This window comes from Opisthocomus hoazin, chromosome 3 (genome assembly GCF_030867145.1).
Source record: "Opisthocomus hoazin isolate bOpiHoa1 chromosome 3, bOpiHoa1.hap1, whole genome shotgun sequence".
In the NCBI taxonomy this organism is placed as follows: Eukaryota; Metazoa; Chordata; class Aves; order Opisthocomiformes; family Opisthocomidae; genus Opisthocomus; species Opisthocomus hoazin.
The window spans coordinates 77,204,121-77,224,844 of record NC_134416.1 but is presented as its reverse complement, the minus strand read 5'-3'; the positions used below and the strand labels follow the sequence as shown (position 1 = coordinate 77,224,844).

Below are 20,724 nucleotides of genomic sequence, written 5' to 3'. Positions count from 1 at the left end.
TTTGGCAGATTAACCAGGCAGGCAGCTTAGTGCTGTACCCCTTGTGTCAGGAAGTCAGCTCATTCTCTGCAGGTGTTTCATCCATAAACAAGCATCAGCCACAGACTTCTTTTTCTTTACGGAAACCCTCTGGAATTTAACTTTCAGGTACAAATACTTGGAGAGGTTGGCAGCGGAGGAGTATGAGAAGGAGCTGAAGAGTCGGAGCATAAGCCGAGGCAGAAGTGAGCTGTCCTTGAACCTGAGATCTCCTTCAGCCCCATCCTCGCCTGTACCCAAGTGCGTCAGCCCAGCATCCGTAGAGTCCCAGGAAGAGCTGAAGACCCCTTCCACCCCTTGTGGGTCCCCTCAGCCCTCAGAAGGTAAGTGAAAAGGAGGGCAGGGGAAAGAGCGGTGGTTTTATCACAGTTTCTCTCGGGCTAGCAGTGCTTTTTGATGCATGAATGCAAGAGTATAACCTCTGAGGTGCTAAAGTAAAGGGTCTTACAGTTTCATGCTGTCTTCCTAAATTTCCTCTATTTTTCCATAGATATGTATGCCTTCTAGTCTATTTAAGCAAAGAATACACTTCAAATTGTTGCTATGATTTATGTTATCATTGTCTGTTGCTATTAGAATGGAATAATTGGAAAATACAGCATACAGAGGGTCTTAATTTTAGCATCATATTCCCTATATATTAGAAGTTACTGAATACTAAACCAACAGTATTCCTGCCAACAGATTTTGCTTATGTGGATTTTCTGAAAGAAATGCAACAGATGAATGCCAAGATTATAATAACCTTCCAGCAGAGCACAGGCTGAAGGAGACAAACAGAAAAAGGTCTTGAACTGAAGGCAGGGAGAGTGTGTTGGTTATTTTTAACACCAAGAAAAACTCTTAAAATTGTAGCACAAGTAGTAAAGGACTTAAAAGAGAACACAGACAATTAGTAAAACGGAAAGTATAATTACCATTTGCACGGTTGGTTTGGTGTCATATAATTTATTGCTGTACAGAGTAATATTTTTTGTGTGTGCATGTCGTTCTGCCACTTGCACCATGTACCCCTCCTTCACTCCTCAAAAAAACACCCACCACACAGAGTTATATTTGCACCACGTGATGTTGCATTAACATTCGGAGCTAGAATGCATGTTGAGAGTGAGTTATCGCCATCATTCATGTTTATTTTATTTGATTTCCTGCTACATGCTATTGGTAATTAATGCATTTGTAACTTGCACTGCTTGGTTTTATTGAGTGTTATGGCTGGTAGCATGCTATAAAGCAAGGCAATGTAAGAAAGAAGTTACAAATACTGAATGCTGCATAAGTTTATCCGCACCGTAGTAAGTAGATGAAGTTTATTTCATTTAGATTTATGTATTTGCCCAATTATACTCCCAGTTTTCTTGTCTGGCACCTTAAAAGTCTCAGTGGAATCATCTGAACTTAAAAAACATGGATATTTTCCTGTAATACTGATATTCAGAAACAGCCAAATGCCCATTTTTTTTTTGTTTGAGTGCAATATTGCTTTTAGAGCAAATAAGCTGGATTTTTCCACCAGTATGATTTCAGAGCTGGGTAGGGAGCGAATATCTCTTTTATGATGATTATTTTAACATATTTCTCCTGGAATCATAGAAAAAAAAATGCAACATGAAATGCAGCAGCATAATCCATTTGGATAATACATTTAGAGCAGGTGTACAGGGCAACTTCAGGCAGCCAGAGTACGGCAAAGCTATCAACACGTGGGTAGGCAGGACATCTCTGCTAAAACTCATGGCAATACCGGTGGGCATTAGAGGGCAGCACCTGGAAGTCTGGCAAATGGACTGCAAGGAGAGAACATTATGGATGCCGCAGGGTAAGCCTGCAGCCAAGGGCAGCTACAGGCAGATGGCCGGGACAGCACCAAAACAGGGGCCTGAAATCTCCATACTTCAGTGGGAGCTGTGCATGAGGAAGGACTGCTGTTTCAGGCCTACCAAAAGCGTTGGAAAGGTTGTATGAAGTAATGAACATGTGGGCAGGACAGGCTCTCTCTTCTAGAGGTGGCCAGATTATTGGATATCAGCCAACAACTGGCAGGCTTATTTATAGATTTTGTGCCATGGCCTCTAGACTATTATCTGAGTTCCTTATGCTCCATAATGAACTAAAATCTCTACTTCTACTGTCCTTAGCAAATGTTATGAATCCCACTTAACAGATGGAGAAACTGAGTCATTATCTCGCGTAAGCCAGTTGTAGGAAAGCTGAAATAGAGCCATGGACAGACCTCAGATTACTTGCACCCCAAGCAGTTGCTTTGAACATGGGGGTCACCATCTTCCCAAGCAAGGATAAAACTGCAGAAGGAAAACACTTCCTTGGTTCTGCACATAGGACCCTTCAAAGACTCTGCAAGAACGGTGCTAATGGATGTGTGATACTCACCTGCAGAATTCAGAACCTGAATTCAAATGGGAAGGGCATTTCTCTACTAGCAAAACAATAAGTGATTTTCAGAGTCAGATTTATTTTATGCCGCTTGGGCTGAAGTATCTTTTGGTCATCCAGTATCTACTGGGCTTAAGAAGAAAATGAATTTTGTCTGTGAAACTTTGTCCCATGCTGTGAAACATCTCAGCATCATTACCCAATATAAAAATCTGGATTTACTGAAGTGTTTTTTCATATGAAATAATTGGTTCCACTAAAGTAATCAAGTCTTGTAAGACTTACTCTTGCAAACCTTGGGGTATGGCATTTAGAAGAAATGAAGGCAATCCCATAACTGCAAAATGGAACTTAATATTTTTTTTCAGAGCAGCTACTTCCTTTTTTGTAATTTCACTGGAGAGTATTTTATGAAGTGCGCATGTGCAGTAAAGGAGAGCAACAATAATGAAGACGTCTCTGAAGTCAATCCACAAAGGAATTGGAGATGAACCCTTCTCTGGGAGGAGCAGCTTTTTCAGCACTTGAGAAAGCAGGCCAACCCAAGTTCACATTTTGATCAGTAGAAAAACTCCTGAAAGTATTAGTAGCTGAGCAAGGTTCAAATACTGCTTAAAATATGACTGCTGAAAGCATCTCGGCAGAAGGAGAAGCACCACAGTGTGAGGGTGCAGTGAGGCCATTGCAGCCCCAGTTGTTGAGCCAAAGGAACCACGGTACAGAAAGTCAGAGCAGGAACTGGGATGGGGGACAAAGAAAGATCATTTCTGACTTGATGAAGAAAGAGCCGGTTCCCTACTGGTCGTCACTCTGTGCTAGTTTTTACCGTCACAAGGAACAGGAAGAAAAGATTGAGGTGGAGGTGGAGAAGCAGAGAGAGTCTCCGCTGAATTCACAGCAAGAGGAATCCTGTACTGGTGGAACTGAAGGGGGGATAACAGCCAAGATTTTAAGTGATCCTGCATCCATTGAAGCAAGAGGGCTTGGGTAGGTATAGCTATCTTCAGACTTACTGTATACATCCTCAGGAGGCACTTAGCATACTCCCAGCTCCAAGCAGAGCGCAGAGAAAATAGATGAAGATGCCATTGCCTAATCTATTACCCTGGCAGGAGGTTAGGTGTGGGCCCAGAGGAGTGTTTGTTCTCTCTGAGGGCTTATAGGACTGGGGCTCGAGGTCTTATCAGCAAGTCCTAAGGGCACATCTTGTGTCTGTTTCGGAGTTTGTAGTTGAGTATCAAAAGAACAGTTGTTTGCCTCCATGTCCCTGTCTAGCGTTATAAGTACGTAGCCGTGTTTTTCAGAAGGGAACAGTTTGCTGTCCTCTCTAACCTCTTACTCAAAAGAGGGCTGTCGCCAACATCTAGTCAGATCATAGCAGATCATGTTTTTGGGCTTTACGTGGCCAAGTCTTGAAAATGTCAGATGTATATTACACCATCCCTCAAAATTACAAAATCTTCACACATTCTTTGAAGGACCCTGCTACCGTCTCCTTTAGTGACGAGGTTACACAGCTTCTTTGAGACATTTCATTCTTCCAAGAAGTCTTCTCATTTTTTTCCAATAATACATTTTTTAGATATTAAGTTCTGGCAGAAAAAGAGGTGGGCATATGACTCAAGAATTAATCTGTAAAACCACATTCAATTTTCCTCCTCTTGATTAATCCAATTGCAAGTAAAACTTCTGCTCATTTAAAGACCTTAGTTCACTCATTTGTTTTAATAGTGGGCGTGGGGAAAGCTAAGCCTTGAGAGAAGTGTGAAAAATAGCATATGCCAGTGAAAAGAGGTTACTTCTACCACTGAATCTGGCAATCCCAACTTAGGTTTTAGGAACTGTATGTATGTAAGAACTGGGTTTTAAAAAAAAAAACATGTTGCTTATAATGGCATCACACTTCCTGATGTGTCAGGAATGCCTTCTTTGCTGTTGATGCTTTTTGATATGACCATGCTTTGCTTCCCTGAGTCTTCGCATTGTCCACCAGAAGTCTGAAGACAGGGAACAGAGCCTGGTCTGTTATTTAACTCTGTTGAAACCTGCAAGGTTGCCACTTAGACTTTTTGTCTGGTGTGAAAACTGATCCAGTAGATACAGGACTGAAAGTTCCAGCTCATTTCAAATAGGCCACCACCAAGCATTCAATGAGAACTGTATTTTTTAACATCTTTAGAAGTACTCACTAATATCAGCCCCATGGATTACACAGTGGAACTGCAGGTGATGGACACATGTCCAGCTTGCTGGCTTTGTTCTCCTGCTAGTTTTTGCTAATAGATCTAATTCTGAACTGCTTTTTAAGGGAAGCGCTACAGGACTTAGCTCACTATTTATAAGTTACTTGGGTGATGGGTCGATTGTTTGATCTGATCCCAAAAGAGAGAGAGATTGTCGAAATGAGTGCCAAAATATCCCTGTTTTGTTCTAGCAGTACTTAGACTGTGATTACTCGTTGAACTCAAAAGAGCAGCCTGTGTCAGTATATTGCTTTTTATTCTTTGTTGTATATTATATTCTGATAAGATGCTGCATCTTTCTGGTATGTGTGGAATATTTCTGGTGTGAAAAGTATCCAGAATTCTTTTGAACATTCTCGTTTTCTCAACCATTTCTTATGTCTCCCCTGACTCTAGTCTATTGAATCTTCAGAGCAGCTTCATGACGACCAAGGTGCCATAAGCATTAGCAGTCCTGGCCATGCTTTGGCCAGCTTCTTTCTCCATCTGAGCTTTTGGAGTTGACCTTTTTGGTTAATGCATGACGGCTTTTGTTTTTAGAAACATCTCAAAATAATACAAAACTATGATTATTCAAGGATAAATTGATGACATTTGTATATATGGACCGTTGCAGCATGGCAAGCTCAGTCATTCATTCTAGGATTCCTAAGCTTGCATCTCAGTTATATTCAAATCTTGGCTTGACTTTAAAACGCTCTTGTGCTATACCTACACACTGACAGCTGTGGTCAGAAACACACTGCTGGGATTCAGAATGTCTGCCAACTGCTTTTTGCCAGCTGCCTATAATTTTGATTTTCTTGTAGGCAGTGCACAGGGTACAGTCACAGGTAAGATACATTTAGAGAGACAAGGCATCTGCAAAGCTGCTGTGACGTTAGACTTTTAAATGCTTTCTATGTAGAAGAGGGAGAAAGGTAAGCTTCTAACTGGGAGTGGTTTAAAACATCTTAAAGGGGTTTGAGTGTGCATGGAATATATATTAAACATATTACATGTGCATTTATTTTATATACATGCATTATATATGCATGTCTAGTTATTTAACTACACATTTAAAATCAATTGTGAAAGTGTAAAAGCTTAGCTCAAATAGGTGGCAAAAAAATCATTTGCAGTTTTGTAAACTTAAATTATATGAAATGAAGTGGAATAGTGTGGTATTGAAGATGCATTACTGAAAGCTAGTTTAAAAGCATATGTGTTATTATAAAGATAGGCACAGGCATTGTTAGAAATCATTATTCTTTTTATGGGTGTCAGAAAATAGGGAAGGCACACAACATGAAGCAATCTTAGGAAAACAGTGTGACCTTCATTATTTTGGCTTATACTTTCTCAGGATAAATCTATTTACCTGCTCCCTAGAGGACTGAAATGTTTGAATTGCATTCCAGTGTGATACTTCTTTTCCTTCAAAGATTCATGTAGTTGTTGAAGAAAGTCTCATCGTATATCATGCAATCCAAAGACCAGGAGAAGTCCAGAGGTCTCTTTTGGAATATTGTAATGAAAAGAGTGAACAGAGGGAAAAAATGAGTAGGACTTGGTCACTGTAGTTCAGCCACCCTGCAAGATTTAGTACAGAGGGAATCTGGGGAGTATGGAGAACTAACATGCATGCCCATTTTCATCACTCTTGCATGGCCATTTCAGTTTTCAGAAAATTGTGAGCTGCTTGATGTGAATATGTGTGGATGCTCTTCAGTTTCTTTACAGCATGCAGAGAATATTTGCATGTGAAAATTTGCTGTTACAGCTAAAAACTCTAAAGGTGAATGGATGAATTCCACTGTCAGTCATAAAGCAGGGAAGAAGAAACCGAGTATTCTATCAACAGCAGGTTGCTGTGTGCCAAGCGATGAAAAAGCTCATCGTATGCCATATGCCAACCAACTGGAAACTGAATTTGTGCCATATGCCAAGCAGTTGGAAACTTTGTTCAGTTTGATGTGGCTATTCTGAAGTAACTGTGCATGAAAAAACATGTGGTTTTCATCAGCCAAATGTGTGACAGTGCCATGCCCAGACTGTGCCATTCAACTGTGTTAATAAAACTAATGTTTGTATTTTTTCGTTCAAGTGTTCCTCATCAGGTGAAAAAAGAATTCTTCCAGAATCCAAAGAAAATTCAACCAAAAGCCACAATCTTCCTCCTTTTTGTTTTTTAAAAGATCTCCTTCCTGGCTCTGTCTAGGCACTGAGTTGTCAATGACATGCTCAGGTGGGATGCCCATTTTCTGCGGATTCATTGAAATCCTTATGCAAATCCAACACTCCGGCTGTGGAAGTATGTACAAAAACGGTGGGCTGGCTCCAGACAGCAAGCGAGGGGGTTTGCCAGGCCACTCTCACGCGCAATGCTGTCGTTGCACAGCATCCATCCATCTGCTGCTCCTGATGTTCAGCATGCCGTGGACTTGCTTTTCATTTTCTTTCCATAAGGCGCTTGTACAACTTCCACGTCGCTCTCGTTTAGAGGGGTGAGCCTGAGACGACTCCGTTGCTGAGTGAATCTCTTTCTCCCGTTGTTCTCTCCGCCAGTGAGTGCCAGTGAACCCGAACCCGAGACAGAGACAGAACCAGACCCAGAGCAGGAGGCTGAGGCCGAGCAGGGAACGGAGACACCCAAGGAAATAGAGGCTACAGAAGTGGGACCAGAGAGTGAGGTGGAGCAAGGACCAGAGAGAGAGCCAGAAGAAAGTGCAATACTCAGTGAAAAAGAGAGGCAGAATGAGGAAGTGAATGAAAAAGACAACTGCTCTGCATCCAGCATATCCTCAGCAAGCAGCACTTTAGAGAGGGAAGAGAGAGAGGACAAGTTAACCAGTGACAATGAAACTGGTAAAGTGAAGCTTTTTCAATAATAAAGGGTTTCTGATGAAAAAAAAAAAAGTTAAATTAGCTGCTCTGTTGTTGTGTTAATTAGCTAACAAACCCTTTGCACCTAAGATTTCCATCACCCTGGCCAAATCCATTTCTATTCTTTCCTTGGAAATCCACAGACTGATGGGTTTTCTGTGTTTAAGGAACAGTAAGGCCTTGGTGAAATTAGGTTTCCTTTGACTCAAGAACATTTTCTTCCCCTATGATCAATGTACTAACTATTGAATGATTGTATTGCAGCAACTTGCATCTCTAGCTCCCAGAGAATTTATTTGGGTTTTCTACACATAAAACAATGAGAGAAGGGGCCATGTTGATACTAGTTGTCATGAGATTTGATACCTTTTATCATGCTGTTACCTTTTAGTGGAAGAGGTAGAGCAATGAGGACTGGGATGTTTGTTCCTTCCCCCCAATTTCCAACTTGGTTAGACTTCAGAAAGCAGAGAGAGATACATAGGAGCTGCTGAAGATAGGTCTGGGCTGTGGCCATCCTTAGCTCGTGTGGAGGAGGCACATGGAATAGACCTTGTCTGGAAAAGACCAGTTCTGTAATGATGAGTGGTTCTGGTCAGATATGCCACCAGGCACCTGTAAAGGCTAGCCCAGCCTGGAAAACACCTTAAGAACCATTTTTATGCCTGAAGAGGTAATGATAACCAGAGCTTGACATACAGGACAGGTAGGGAGTAAAAGGCAGGTTTTGACCTTCATTGATTAATTACTCTTTCCAACTTTTTATATAGAGAGGTAAAGGAATGTAATGTAATTAGGGCATTTGGTATCCAGGTGGTCTTAGGGCTGAATAGGGGAATGCATTGTCGTTAAGTTTTCTAAATTCTAGATAAGAAAAAAAAATTGCTTCACAGTGTGAAAGTCTTGTGCTTTCCTGAAAGAAGAGGGATGACACTGAATCACAAGGATTACCTCACAGACATAAACTGCCAGATTGCACTGTTCATGTTTAAACCTCATCGCTTTTTTTTCATGGAAGCATGAAGTTAGTTTTATTCTAAATTTAAGGGCTATCTTCTTTTCAACCAGCACCAAGACCGAGTGAGTTACAACGCTATTGTACTCTTAAAGAATTTAGATGGAGGGGAGATATGGCAGATGAAGGATGTCATTACACTGTGGCATAGTCCAAGATAGTCCAAGGGCAAGTAAGGGAGAAGAGGTTACAGGTTTTTCCCCCTCATCTTGTCTGCTACCAGCATGTTACCACTCTAATAAAGTGCTTATGTACTTTTTGTTACAAGCTAAGAAATATACCCTGTTACTGAAAAATCAGCATCTTAAAATCAATCTACGTTACCAAAGATTTATTAGGTTGTGCTGTGTAGGAGGTCTCATGTAGTGAGTTGTTTGTTCTCTAGTAGGTGAGGAGATTTGGAAGGCAAACAAGAACGCTTTCTTCAGCAGTTCTCACATTCCAAACAAGCTTTTTGCCATTTATGAGGTGGCCCATTGGTTCTGCCCAGATGCATTAAGGACAAAGGAATACAGTCTTTGGTCCTGGCTTCTCCTTTGTTAGCTATCGTGCTGAATTTGGCTTCCCACGAGTCTTCTTTCTCCGATCGTATTTCCAAGCTTTACCCGTGGAGGGAAGAGGCCACCAAGGGTAGCAAGAGTCTTCACAGCAGTAATCTTTGCTCAGCTAGGGCAGGTAGAGGCAGACTTGGGGAGCCCAAATTAGAGATTGTGTCTGGCGGAATTTTGATGAGCGATTTTGCAAGGGGATTAAATCCTGGAGGATCACAGCTGGTGACACTGAGAGCAGGTAGGTTATGTGCGATTTGTAGGAGGGATCCTGGGAGCAATCTTGAACATCTTTGAAGGACAGGCTGGGAGTAGGGGGAAGTCCTCTGGGGGTCCCAGCTGGGTAAAATCCATGGTGTGGGGAAGGAGGTGTCTGTGTAGTAAAACTACCTCAGAGACAAATCTGAGAGACTACCTCAGGTGACAGATCTTGGTGAGAAAGCAATCCCACGGCTAAAGTCTGAGGAAAAATAAACAGGTAGTGGAAGCAGTCAAACCTCCTACAGGAAAGTAGAAGGAAACAGTCTGGAAAAAGAAGTCTTGCTTTTGTCTAGGGTTAAACCTCTGGACTCATTTTAAAATGTGGTTTAGAGGTTAATCTGAATAGAGGTGAGAGTCATTGCTGTCCATATGCTTTGTGCTGTGAGACCTGTCCTACATTCTAATGTGATGTGATTGTAAAGGGACATGGGGGAGTTGTGGATCTCACCGAAGAGACGCCTTCTCGGAGCACAGGGCTAGATGTCGTGGTAAGAAAGCAATTCCATTGATGAAGAAAGCCTTAAAAGATGTTTAAAACTCTGAAATATTGAAAAAGGTGAGAGCATAAGGGGAGAAACAAAGATAAAATGGAAGTTTAAGAGAAAGGGCAACTGACAGGTATAAAAGAAAATCTTTAACTACAAGGGGCCAAAAGGAAGGTAGGCTAGCAATCAAAATCAAATGTGTTTAAGAAAGAGAGTTTATAAAAAATGTATTAAGTGTGTAAAGACTATGGGGAACAGAAGGAGTCCCATACAGGAAATATAGTAAGCGTGAAGAATTATCTTTGTCCATGTTTGATCACTTCATCTGATGCCCGCTGGAAAAAGAAGCACCATAATTTTAAGACACATTATCCACATTGGTTAGCAGTATTACATTCAAGGAAATGTAGTCTAAGAGACACTTACATCATTTATTTTTACAATTTCACTGCTATAGTTTGTTATTTATGGTGCTGTCTCAAGCATGGTATTTTGCAGATTATTGTTGAAAACCACAGTAGTGGAGATGAAGTTTCATTATAGTGACGTGTTAAATGATTGTGATGTGGGAAGAAGGCCATTAGACTTTCAATGCCATCATGTATTACCGAGAGAGTAACAGTGGTTGATGAGCAGCATTTTCAAATATCTTTTATAAAGGTGCTCATATTCCTAGAAAGAACTTGTAAAACTTGCTTATGCTGATACTCACGGAGTTGCCCTCAGAGCTGTGTCCTGGATGTGCAGCCTGGTCTGGGGTTCGAAGAGCTAGTGTTGTGAAGATGGCCCGGGTACCCAGCCGGGGGGTCTGAGGAACAGCCAGATGTGGAAGCTGTTGGCCCCTAGCCAGCAGTGAGTGAGGAGGAGGAAGCAGTTACATGTGGACCTTGACATCAGGCAGGGAAGATCTCTTTTATAAGGAAGTTTCCCTGGGGTGGTTCCAGTTTATGGCCTTGTGAAAAGTACCATGATAACCTATTTTGTGCCATTGTCATGATATTGAAGCCCCATTCCGGATTACTGAAGATTTGGAGCATTTATGCACTGTATAAAATGATCTGGGGTAGTAAGTACAAAGTGAAACCTGATAGATTTCAGGAGAAACCTGAACCTTGAAATCCTGACCATTATATAGTCCCTCCGGAGCTACGCTCATTACGTTCTGCTCCCATGCCTCTTTTGAGAATTACTCCCAGCCCATCAAGATTGGGCCATATATCAGCACTGTCACTTATTCCAATATTTTCAAAGTTATTGCTTGCCCGATTTCAGACTCATTGTGTACGTCCTCCCCCCCCCCGACTTTTTCTGTTGGGTTAAAGAGCATTCTTGGTGCTCTGGCTCCCTCCCCTTGACTCTTCCCATCTGTGTGTGTGTGATTGCAGGTCCATGGTCGCAGACCATTCAGGATGCTGGTGTGAATGAGCAGTGCAGCAACATCCTCAACAACAAGCGGTTTATGCTGGACATGTTGTATGCGCATAACAAAAAGCCCAAGGATGAAGAGGCGAAGGAGCTGGAGGCGAAGGAGGAAAAGACGGAGACGGAGGAAAGCGAGGAGTCACTCACTAGCCTAGCCAGTAGGATCTCTATACTTCAGGCCACGAAGCAGGCCAAAGATGAAAGTGTCAAAAATATGGAGATCGGAAATCTGGACAACCAAGGCAGCGTGAAAGCCTTTGCGGAAAAATTCAACAGTGGTGAGCTGGTGAAGGGGACAGCCGTGCCTGAAGATGAAATCAGTGAACAGGTCCCCGAGAAAACACCAGCACAGCCAAAGAAGGAATCTGACTACATCTGGGATCAGCTTATGGCTAATCCTAGAGAACTTAAAATCAAAGACATGGATTTTACAGACTTGGGGGAGGAGGATGATGTAGATGTGTTGGACATGGATATGGGTCCTGGGGACTCCCTTGTTCCCCCTCCTCCACCCCCACCTTCTTTTCTGGGTTTGCCTCCTCCGCCACCTCCCCCGCTGTTTGGATGTCCGCCTCCACCTCCACCCTCTGCTAATTTATTGGCTCCTCCGCCACTGTTCAGCACTCCTCAGGGTTTAGGGTCACCCCAGGTTTCTAGGGGTCAGCCAGCATTTATAAAGAAGAAGAAAACCATCCGTCTGTTTTGGAACGAAGTACGGCCATTTGAGTGGCAGTGTAAAAACAACAAACGCTGCAGAGAATTCCTGTGGTCGAAACTGGAACCCATTAAGGTGGACACTTCCAAACTGGAGCATCTCTTTGAGTCTAAATCCAAGGAACTGCCTGTCACAAAGGTACAACTCATATTCAGCTTGCTATTATTGTGCTATTGTATTGGTGTTCATTCTAGCTGAGATCTAGGTGATTTATGTTGTTTGTGTGAAAACAGTGGAAATTACTGGATGTGTTTCCAGCTTGGCATATGACGGAGGATATTCCATGGTCTGAAACTAGGGGTGAGGCTAGGGTGGTGTATGTGCCAAGCTGCCCTCCTGTCTCGGGTCTACCGGTTTTGGGATATCACTTCAGGTGGGGAATACCAACAAATTTTAGGTTGTTTGTAGCTGAGTTCCAGACTAGGCATTGAAATTTGAATTCTTTCTGTTTCATTTGTGTAAAGGTCATGGCGTGATGATTCATATCTGTGTATTTCACAGTTCTTCACTTGGTTATATTTTCCTAATCATTTTGTGGAAAGATCAGAATATCAAGCTGGATCTGTTGCAAAAAGCCTATATGTGTGCTTTGTTCTGAAGGATCGATGTATCAGCTGAACCAAGTTTACAACTAAACTCTGTGGGGGTGTTGGGTTTTTGTTTTGTTCTGGTGAACAGGCCTATTTTAAATCCTTAATTTGTACAATGTGACTATACAAATTTTAGGATAGAAGCTGGCACAGGAAATGCCCCTGTAGCTGGGATTCCCTCTTCTTTGGGAGCATTGTTATAAAATAAATTCACAGAGGCTGGTGACATGGCTGTTTAACATTAGATTCAACAACAAAAGGAAGTCTTTTATAGTTACTTGTAGTAGGAATATGAAGTAGCAAAGTTATTAGCTTGAACATTTGTTTTTTGTGGCTACGTGAACTCTTCCTCTTCTAAGCAGAATAATCAGTATGAGGGAAACAAAGTTTTTTTCCAGTTAAAATGATAGTGAAAGGTGTCCGTATCTCTTAAATAAATCACTTGTATGTTTTCTATGTATGCCTATATGTTTTACAGTGACACAAAAACCAATCAGTACCTTGAATGTTTTACTTCTCTTTGGCTGGCAAAAGTAGTCATGTATATTATGTATTGTATATGTTATTGTTTGCTCTTAATCTGGGGAGACTGGATTTCTCACGGTAAATGTTCTCCATGTCACTTGTCTGGGTTATTAACTCAGAGTTTTCGAAAAGTCATTCTTGATCTTCTTCGCCAAGTGGAAATATTGCAATTTGAGCAATGAAAACCCCTCGTTAAGTACCTGGTAAACAACAGACACATAAATACATGGCTGGCGTAGATCCTGCCATCACTGTTCTTAACTGAATTTTTTGTGACGCAGATGCACATAGATCAGAAACGTATGGCATAGCAACTCTAAAAACACATTCAGCTGATCATTCATTTGGCTGATGCTGTGATTAATTTCTCTCTAATTCCTTTTCTGCTGAGGAAGGAATGCTGGTGACGTCGTGGCGTGTTACTCCTCATCTCTCTCCCTGTAAATACAAATCTGCCACAGATGGTTCGTAGATGGAAGGAATGAGAGCATTTTCTTAGATCCATAAAATATTTAATTCCTCAAATTGAATGTGGAATTATGACATACTTGCCATTTCCAAACTTTAGCTTTGTGCTAAATGCCAGTATTGTAATAGATCAGTCTGGCTGATTCCTAATCTTTTATTCTCACACAAAATTTCTGATAAAATGTTAAATTGTTGGAATTTTCACTTGTTTACTTTCCAGTCATTTATGGTGCGCGTTCCCAAACTACCTTTGGCCATTTTCCCCTCCGTCACACTTGCTTCCCAAACCTGCCTGACGCTTTGGCACAGCTTTTGGCTTCTGGCTGGAAGATGAGTGAGCAAGTTTCTTTGAAATTAGTGCAAGTCTGAGGAATGATTTAGGTGACTGCTTTCCTCTTGGAGACTAATAACTGCTCTCTGCGTGAGACGTTATACTTTTGGCTCTCTTTCCACCCTGTCCCATAACACAGACAGAGAAGTCTCCATTGTCTCTGTAGAGAAGACAATGGTGACTGAGGAGTACCGTAGTGGAAGTCTACCCAGACTTCTGAGACTCCTGTCTGGTTTTGGTGAATACCAGCAAATCTTTCAGGGTAGGAGATGGTCCTTAGATCAAGTGAGAGTGGAAATAATTAAGCAGACCACTGAATCCTTAAAAGACTTGAGGTTTGGTACGAAGATTGCACTCAAATTAGGATAGCTCTCGCTTTTTCCAGACTGCTTGGTTTGTTTCCAGGGAGTACATTCCCCGTTGTGTCTAGTTTCTCCTGTCCAATGGCTGCAATCCAAAACAGGTTTATTCTATAATATTATAAAGTCTGACTCACAGCTCAGTTGGTTCAGCTGAAAAAAAGAGCACAGAGAACAAACCAAAAGTCAGATCTCCAGATTTCATAGCAGTAGATGGAAGCAGGTGCATGGAAAAGGAACAGTCCAGAAGGACCAGAAGAAAAGCAAAGTCAGGGTGTGTAGGGGGGGCTTGGCCCTATCTTGTGCATATGCTCTTTCAGACAGCTGTAACCAATTTTACTCCAGTTTCTAAACCTTCACTGTGATTTCTACAACACACAGCTATAAACAGCTACTTCCTGGCTCATGAGAAGTTTTTCATTAAACACAACAGACTACAATAAAATAAAGTGAATTTTAAATTGTAGGATATACAATATGGGAGATGGGGTGGGGGAGGGGGCTGGGAGGGGAGATTCTTGATTTTAGGAAAATTTATGCCACACTGGACAATTTGCACATGGTTTATAGTTAGTGGAGCCCCTTTAGTTGCAGAATGTTTATTTTCCAGAATAGAGGAGACAACATTCTGTTTGTGAATAGAAAGAGAGGGATCAGGTAACGCCTCCAAGCCAGTCTGGAATTCCTTTCCTTCTCACTCTGCCAAACAAAGCAGGTATTTTGGCAAAGTACTTCAAAGTGTTTATTTTTCTGTGGAGAGAAAGGAAAACATGCGGACACTACTGGATCAAACGGTGGTGTTTAGCCGTTCTGCCATCCGCTTGGTTCTGCGTGTCATTTGAAAGTAGTATTTTGCTGATTCATCTATATGCCCTGTGGGACATGATCCATCATGTGCCCACAGACATAAAAACTAGCAGGAATGAAAAATTTAGGAATGTGTTTTCATGTACAGGTGTATATACATGCCTAGACACATATTCCTTTTGAAATTGTTTGTTGTGATTTGAATAAATGCCAAGGCGAGACACAAATGTGGACCAGAATTTCTGAAAAAGTCTATATATATGTATCCTGGACAAAGTTAGTGGCAGCCAAGTGATTCCATTTTAAATCCCCACTGCTAAACCCTTGCTAATTGAGTTAGAAATAAAAAAATGCCATCTCACTAGTAAGGGATTGCCCATTTTTTTCTGTACTACTGATGCAGATTGTTCTGCATGTTTAAATGCAGGAGAGATTTCTGATTTGGTGTTCATATATGATTACTTATTTATATGACCACTGGAAAAGTGATTTTATTTTTTCTACTTCCTGTATTAATTAAAGCAAAGAGGCATGGTTTAGACCATGTGCTCATCAGACCACAAATCGCATTCTGTGGGATGGTAACGGTTTTTGAGAACCTTGTCTGGACTGCCCAGCCTTCAATATAGGTAACAGTTTCAGGCCAGTTAGGTCTTGTAAAGATCTAAATTTACTGTAATTGTTAATGCATTGCAGGAACGTTTGTTTCCCACAAATTATACCACATGATATATTTGTATTTTGTAATTAGTTTTGTATTTACATTTAATAATATCATATTCAGAAGTTCAGGGCTTACGTTACATACTGCCACATTAAAATATAAAATGAAGTGCACTAGCACACTGTTCCCTTAAGCTTTTGAAGTCATTCTCTGTCAGTGAATTTGTAAAGCACAATCTGAAGTCACCTAATATTTTAAAAGAAATTAACAGTTGTGGCTTATTTTAACAGTCAGACACTTATACATGTGCAGTTTCATCGCAGACAAAAAGGAATTCTTTTCCTAGTGGTAGGGTAATAAAGTTCATAGTAGTAAAATCTCTGTCCTTTCTTCATCGTTTTATTCACTTGGAAATGATTTCTTTGTAACCCAGCCACCATCCCCAGAATGGATTTAAAATCTCTCTTCTACCCCTGTGTTTGAATAGAGTTACTTACCTCAGATTTTTATACCCCGTATGCAGTTATAGCTCTGGAAAATACCTACGTGCTTACATCCCCTGTACAGCTCATCTGTCTTTCATAACTCACCGCTAAGAAGCAAGCGCACCGTTGCAATCACAGTCATCCCAGCAGTTAGCGTCATATGTCCCTCAAATGAATATGTCTGTCGTGTCAAACTTAGGAGCCCAAAAACAGAGCTGCAGATCTGAGGCTTGCTTACCCATACCGCATGTGGGAAGCCTAAATTTAATTCCATTCCTCCTGCCTTCTCCCTTCTGCATAAATTCTCTGAAGCACTGTAATTCTGTGCTGTGAAGGACGAGGTAAGATGTGGTGGTTTAAAAAAGGCTTAGTGCAATACAGACTCAAGAGGAAGCAGGCTCTGGTGAACCCCACTTGGTTTTATGTGGTCTTGGCCACTAACTGTGGTCCTGAAAATGTGATTAATGGCCCTGGAAGTAAAAATGGCTGCTTTGAAGGAGAAGCTGCATCTCTGGTCCTGCAGGTAGTTCCCCAAGAGAAAGAGAACTCTTGTACTCGGGGAAAAGGAAGTTCAAGAAGGCTTCAGGGATGCTTTTAAGGCATTAAGAAGAGAGCAGTTCTGACAAAACAGACATATAAAAATTGAAAACAAGCATTATCTTTGCTTTCCTAGAATTTATCCTGTTTACTGCAATAGTGTTGTTTCTTTTGAAGTTTAAAAAGAAGCACCCTCTCATTACTTTCACAGATCATACCCATGTGGTAGTCCCCAACTCCTGTCAACTGCACTTGCCTTCGGTCTCATCTGCAGACAGACGCTGCATCACACCACGTGAATCGTGTTGGTGTGGTGGAAGGCCTGTGGTGCCACACACATGCTGGGTGGGCTGCTGGGGCCGGTGGGCAGAACTCTTCCTGGGCAGGCTGGGCACTGAGCTGGGCCAGAAAAAGGCATCTTTGTAGTGATACAACTGCGTTCCCATTATGGGCTGACCCACAGCTGGAGGTACTTTGATTAAATCTTATTTACTAACTTACACAGTTCTTCCAAGGTGGAAAGAGCGTGTAGACCTGGCAGTAGGGTGTTTTTTGACTCGGTGGCTGTGGTGCAGACCCAAAGGAAGTGGAGAACAAAGCTTCGTGGTCTAAAAAGCAATCCTGAGCACAGATCGAGACTGGGGCAGTTAATAGTCTCCTCCTGGACTTACCCCACATCCACAAGAGTTGCAAGAGGCACTACTGCTGTAGACAGCACGGATGATTCCCTGTTCTGAACAGTTGTATGGGCTGCCACATTGCAGCCTGGAAAGAGGGATTGCTTAGTCTCTCTCTTTGCCTCTTCAAGGTGCATCTGTGCTAAGGCTGCTGCTGCTGCCAGAGCCACTACACGGTCCAGGTAACAGGCTCTATGGGGAGGTCACAGTCACATCTCCGCAGCCTGTGCCGTGCTGAAACGTGGGTTTGTACACAACGAAGCATGCCTGTGCTTGCTTGCATCAATATGCTGGCCTTCTCCCTGTGCTCCTCTGCTTGACAGCATCCCTCAGCCCATCTGTGATGGGGCAAAGGAAGGGGAAACAGAGAAAACGTGTTTCCAAAGTTCATGTCAATAGAAAGGAAGGAAGAATCCCTGTGTACGAGGAGCAGAGTCTTCTCCTCTTGCAGCTGCCTGGTATATGACACATGTAGCTACCAAAGAGACACCTTCTAGCATGGGATAATGAGAGAAAGAGAGGCATACTGGGGCATAAAAGCGAAGACCATGTTCAGCACTGTATTATGCCGTATAAATGGTTTGTGAGTCACCTTGCCTAGTTGGTTTGCATTTTGCCACTATGAGGATGGGGGGGGAGAGGAAGAAATTTCTTGATTCTTTTCTAGAATGGAATTTAAAGTGTGTGTTGTTAGTTCTTTATGCTCTCATTATTATTTATACTGTAGTTTATACTGGAGGTAAGGTCCACATACTATGTCTAGTCTCAAATAAAACTTAAAAAAAAACAGAAGGGTTGAAATTGTTCTGCACCTGTGAAGGGGTTGATGGACATACTGTGAGCAGTGAGGTAGAATACCCTTCCTCTGTCAGCCAGAGGTCAGGAAACCATGCCAGAGCTCTCCTCCAGCAGAGACAGCTTCAGGCTTTTTTCAGACCGACTGCTGCCCCGACCTGCAGTGTTCTCACAGGGACTCCCATGTCTCAGGCAAGCTCTGTTTTGCACAGCATCTGAGGCTGCGTTCAGCTCTCTGGTTAAAATCCTGGCAGCTCATGCTTGACATCAACAGGGATGTGGTAGAAGAATTCAGCTTTTTTGGATGACTGTAAATGAAACAGATTTACATTCAGTGTCAGCACCCTTGAGTAGGGGAAGTCATTAGTGAAAGGAGTGACTTTTTCTTTATAGAACAGGCTGGAACAATAATATTTTTGGTTTTTTATTTACCAAGAAAACTGCTGCAGATGGGAAGCGACAGGAGATCATTGTATTGGACTCGAAACGAAGCAACGCTATTAATATTGGCTTGACTGTGTTGCCCCCTCCTCGGACTATCAAGACTGCTATTTTGAACTTTGATGAATATGCCTTAAACAAGGAAGGAATAGAGGTAAGAAAGAGTAGTTGATGTCTTCAAGTCTGCATTTTCAATGTTTCCTTTTTTTTCAGTGTTGCACATGGTACAGGCCAGACTTTTCCTGGAACAAAAAAAAAGGGGGATGTATTATATCATGACTGAGAGTGTAAACTCATCAAATCAATGTAATGTGCTCAGAAGCATGTACGATTCACCTGAGGTTGGGCATGCTCAGTGAACATCGATTTCTCTGCTTCGTTTGTGTCTAAGTTTCAGTAACGGTGGTGGTAATTCCTGTCAGGATTTTCAGAGCATTATCTTTACCTCTGGAGCTTGGCTGAAATAATGTGAGCAGCAAGAACAGGCAGTGAGTTACTGGGGCTGATGCAACTGGTACAGGGTTTAATAAAGTTCATGCCCAGTTAGCTGCTGGACTCACTGTAGATTGTATATCTAATGGAAAACAAATAAGGTGACTAGTTCTGCTCAAAATAGCATTTCTGTGTTACTGTTGTTTGAAGAAAAGCAGTTGGTATAAAGATTACAGATGATGTAATTTTTACCGTTACATGTTTGACTCGCAGATATTCCTACCAAGATCCAAGATGAACTCTGTTTATTGTTTTTTTATCAAAACATTTTTCTTCTATGAAGTGTAAAAGAAGCTACTGCTGCCTCTGGCTTTTTTCATTGCAGTTGTATTCATTTCAATTTTTTTTTTTTTTAAGAAGCCTGTATCATCTAGTAAGAGTAATCTGCACACTACAAATCTCAGCCAGTGACTGAGTTGCAGAGGTCGTGTATTGATTCACAGTCACCTTTCAGTGGTTTGGCACTGTGTTTTGTGATTTCCCCCTTTCCACCTTCACTGTGCTGACTACAGAAGAAAATGAGAAAAGCTGGCTGGAATGGAAATGGAGTTGCCAATAGTTACATGCAAAAGGAATACTTAAGGCGAAAGATAGTTCTAGCTAGAGGCAAGGCCTGCTTTATCCCTACTAGAATATAGTTTCTTCCCAAAGCTATATTACTTCTTTGCTGTATACATACCTTACTCAAATTTATGAAGTTGACCAAGTTCACAAGGCCAAGTGCAAGGTTGTCTTGCACGTGGGTCGGGGCAATCCCAAACACAAGTACAGGCTGGGTAGACAATGGCTCGAGAGCAGCCCTGAGAAGGACTTGGGGTTACTGGTGGATGAGAAGCTCAACATGAGCCAGCAATGTGCACTTGCAGCCCAGAAAGCCAACTGTATCCTGGGCTGCATCAAGAGAAGCGTGGCCAGCAGGTCGAGGGATGTGATTCTGCCCCTTTACTCTGCTCTCATGAGACCCCACCTGGAGTACTACATCCAGCTCTGGGGCCCCCAACATTAGAAGGACATGAATGTGTTGGAGCGGGTCCAGAGGAGGGCCACAAAGATGATCAGAGGGCTGGAGTACCTCTCCTACGAGGACAGGCTGAGGGAGTTGGGGCTGTTCAGCCTGGAGAAGAGAAGGCTCTGGGGTGACCTTATAGCAGCCTTCCAGTACCTGAAGGGGGCCTACAGGAAGGATGGAGAGGGGCTTTTCATAAGGGCGTGTAGTGATAGGACAAGGGGGAATGGCTGTAAACTAAAAGAGGGCAGATTTAGATTAGGTATTAGGAAGAATGAGGGTGGTGAAACACTGGAACAGGTTGCCCAGAGAAGCTGTGGCTGCCCCCTCCCTGGCATTGTTCAAGGCCAGGTTGGATGGAGCTCTGAGCAACCTGGTCTAGTGGAAGGTGTCCCTGCTCATGGCAGTGGGGCTTTTCATGACCCAGCCCATGTACCCACCACTGCAGTTTGCAGGACTAAGCTTTAAAGTGTTGGAGAGAAGTACCTCTCCAGCCAAGCCCAATTCACAGCCCACCAGTTAGATCTCAGTGCTGTAGGCAGTGTTTCCATACAAAGTGC

At 42.3% G+C, this 20,724-nt stretch overlaps 1 protein-coding gene across 8 annotated transcripts in view; it reads left to right on the top strand.

Annotated features, from left to right (window-relative positions):
- Positions 1 to 20,724, top strand: part of FHOD3 (formin homology 2 domain containing 3) — a 403,764-nt gene that overhangs the window by 328,729 nt on the left and 54,311 nt on the right. For all 8 annotated transcript variants that reach the window (XM_075416738.1, XM_075416737.1, XM_075416736.1 and 5 more), the window contains 4 exons: positions 148 to 362; positions 7,224 to 7,523; positions 11,236 to 12,125; positions 18,662 to 18,820. In XM_075416738.1, the coding sequence (XP_075272853.1) occupies positions 148 to 362; positions 7,224 to 7,523; positions 11,236 to 12,125; positions 18,662 to 18,820 (1,564 nt within the window). The remainder of the gene's footprint in view (positions 1 to 147; positions 363 to 7,223; positions 7,524 to 11,235; positions 12,126 to 18,661; positions 18,821 to 20,724) is intronic.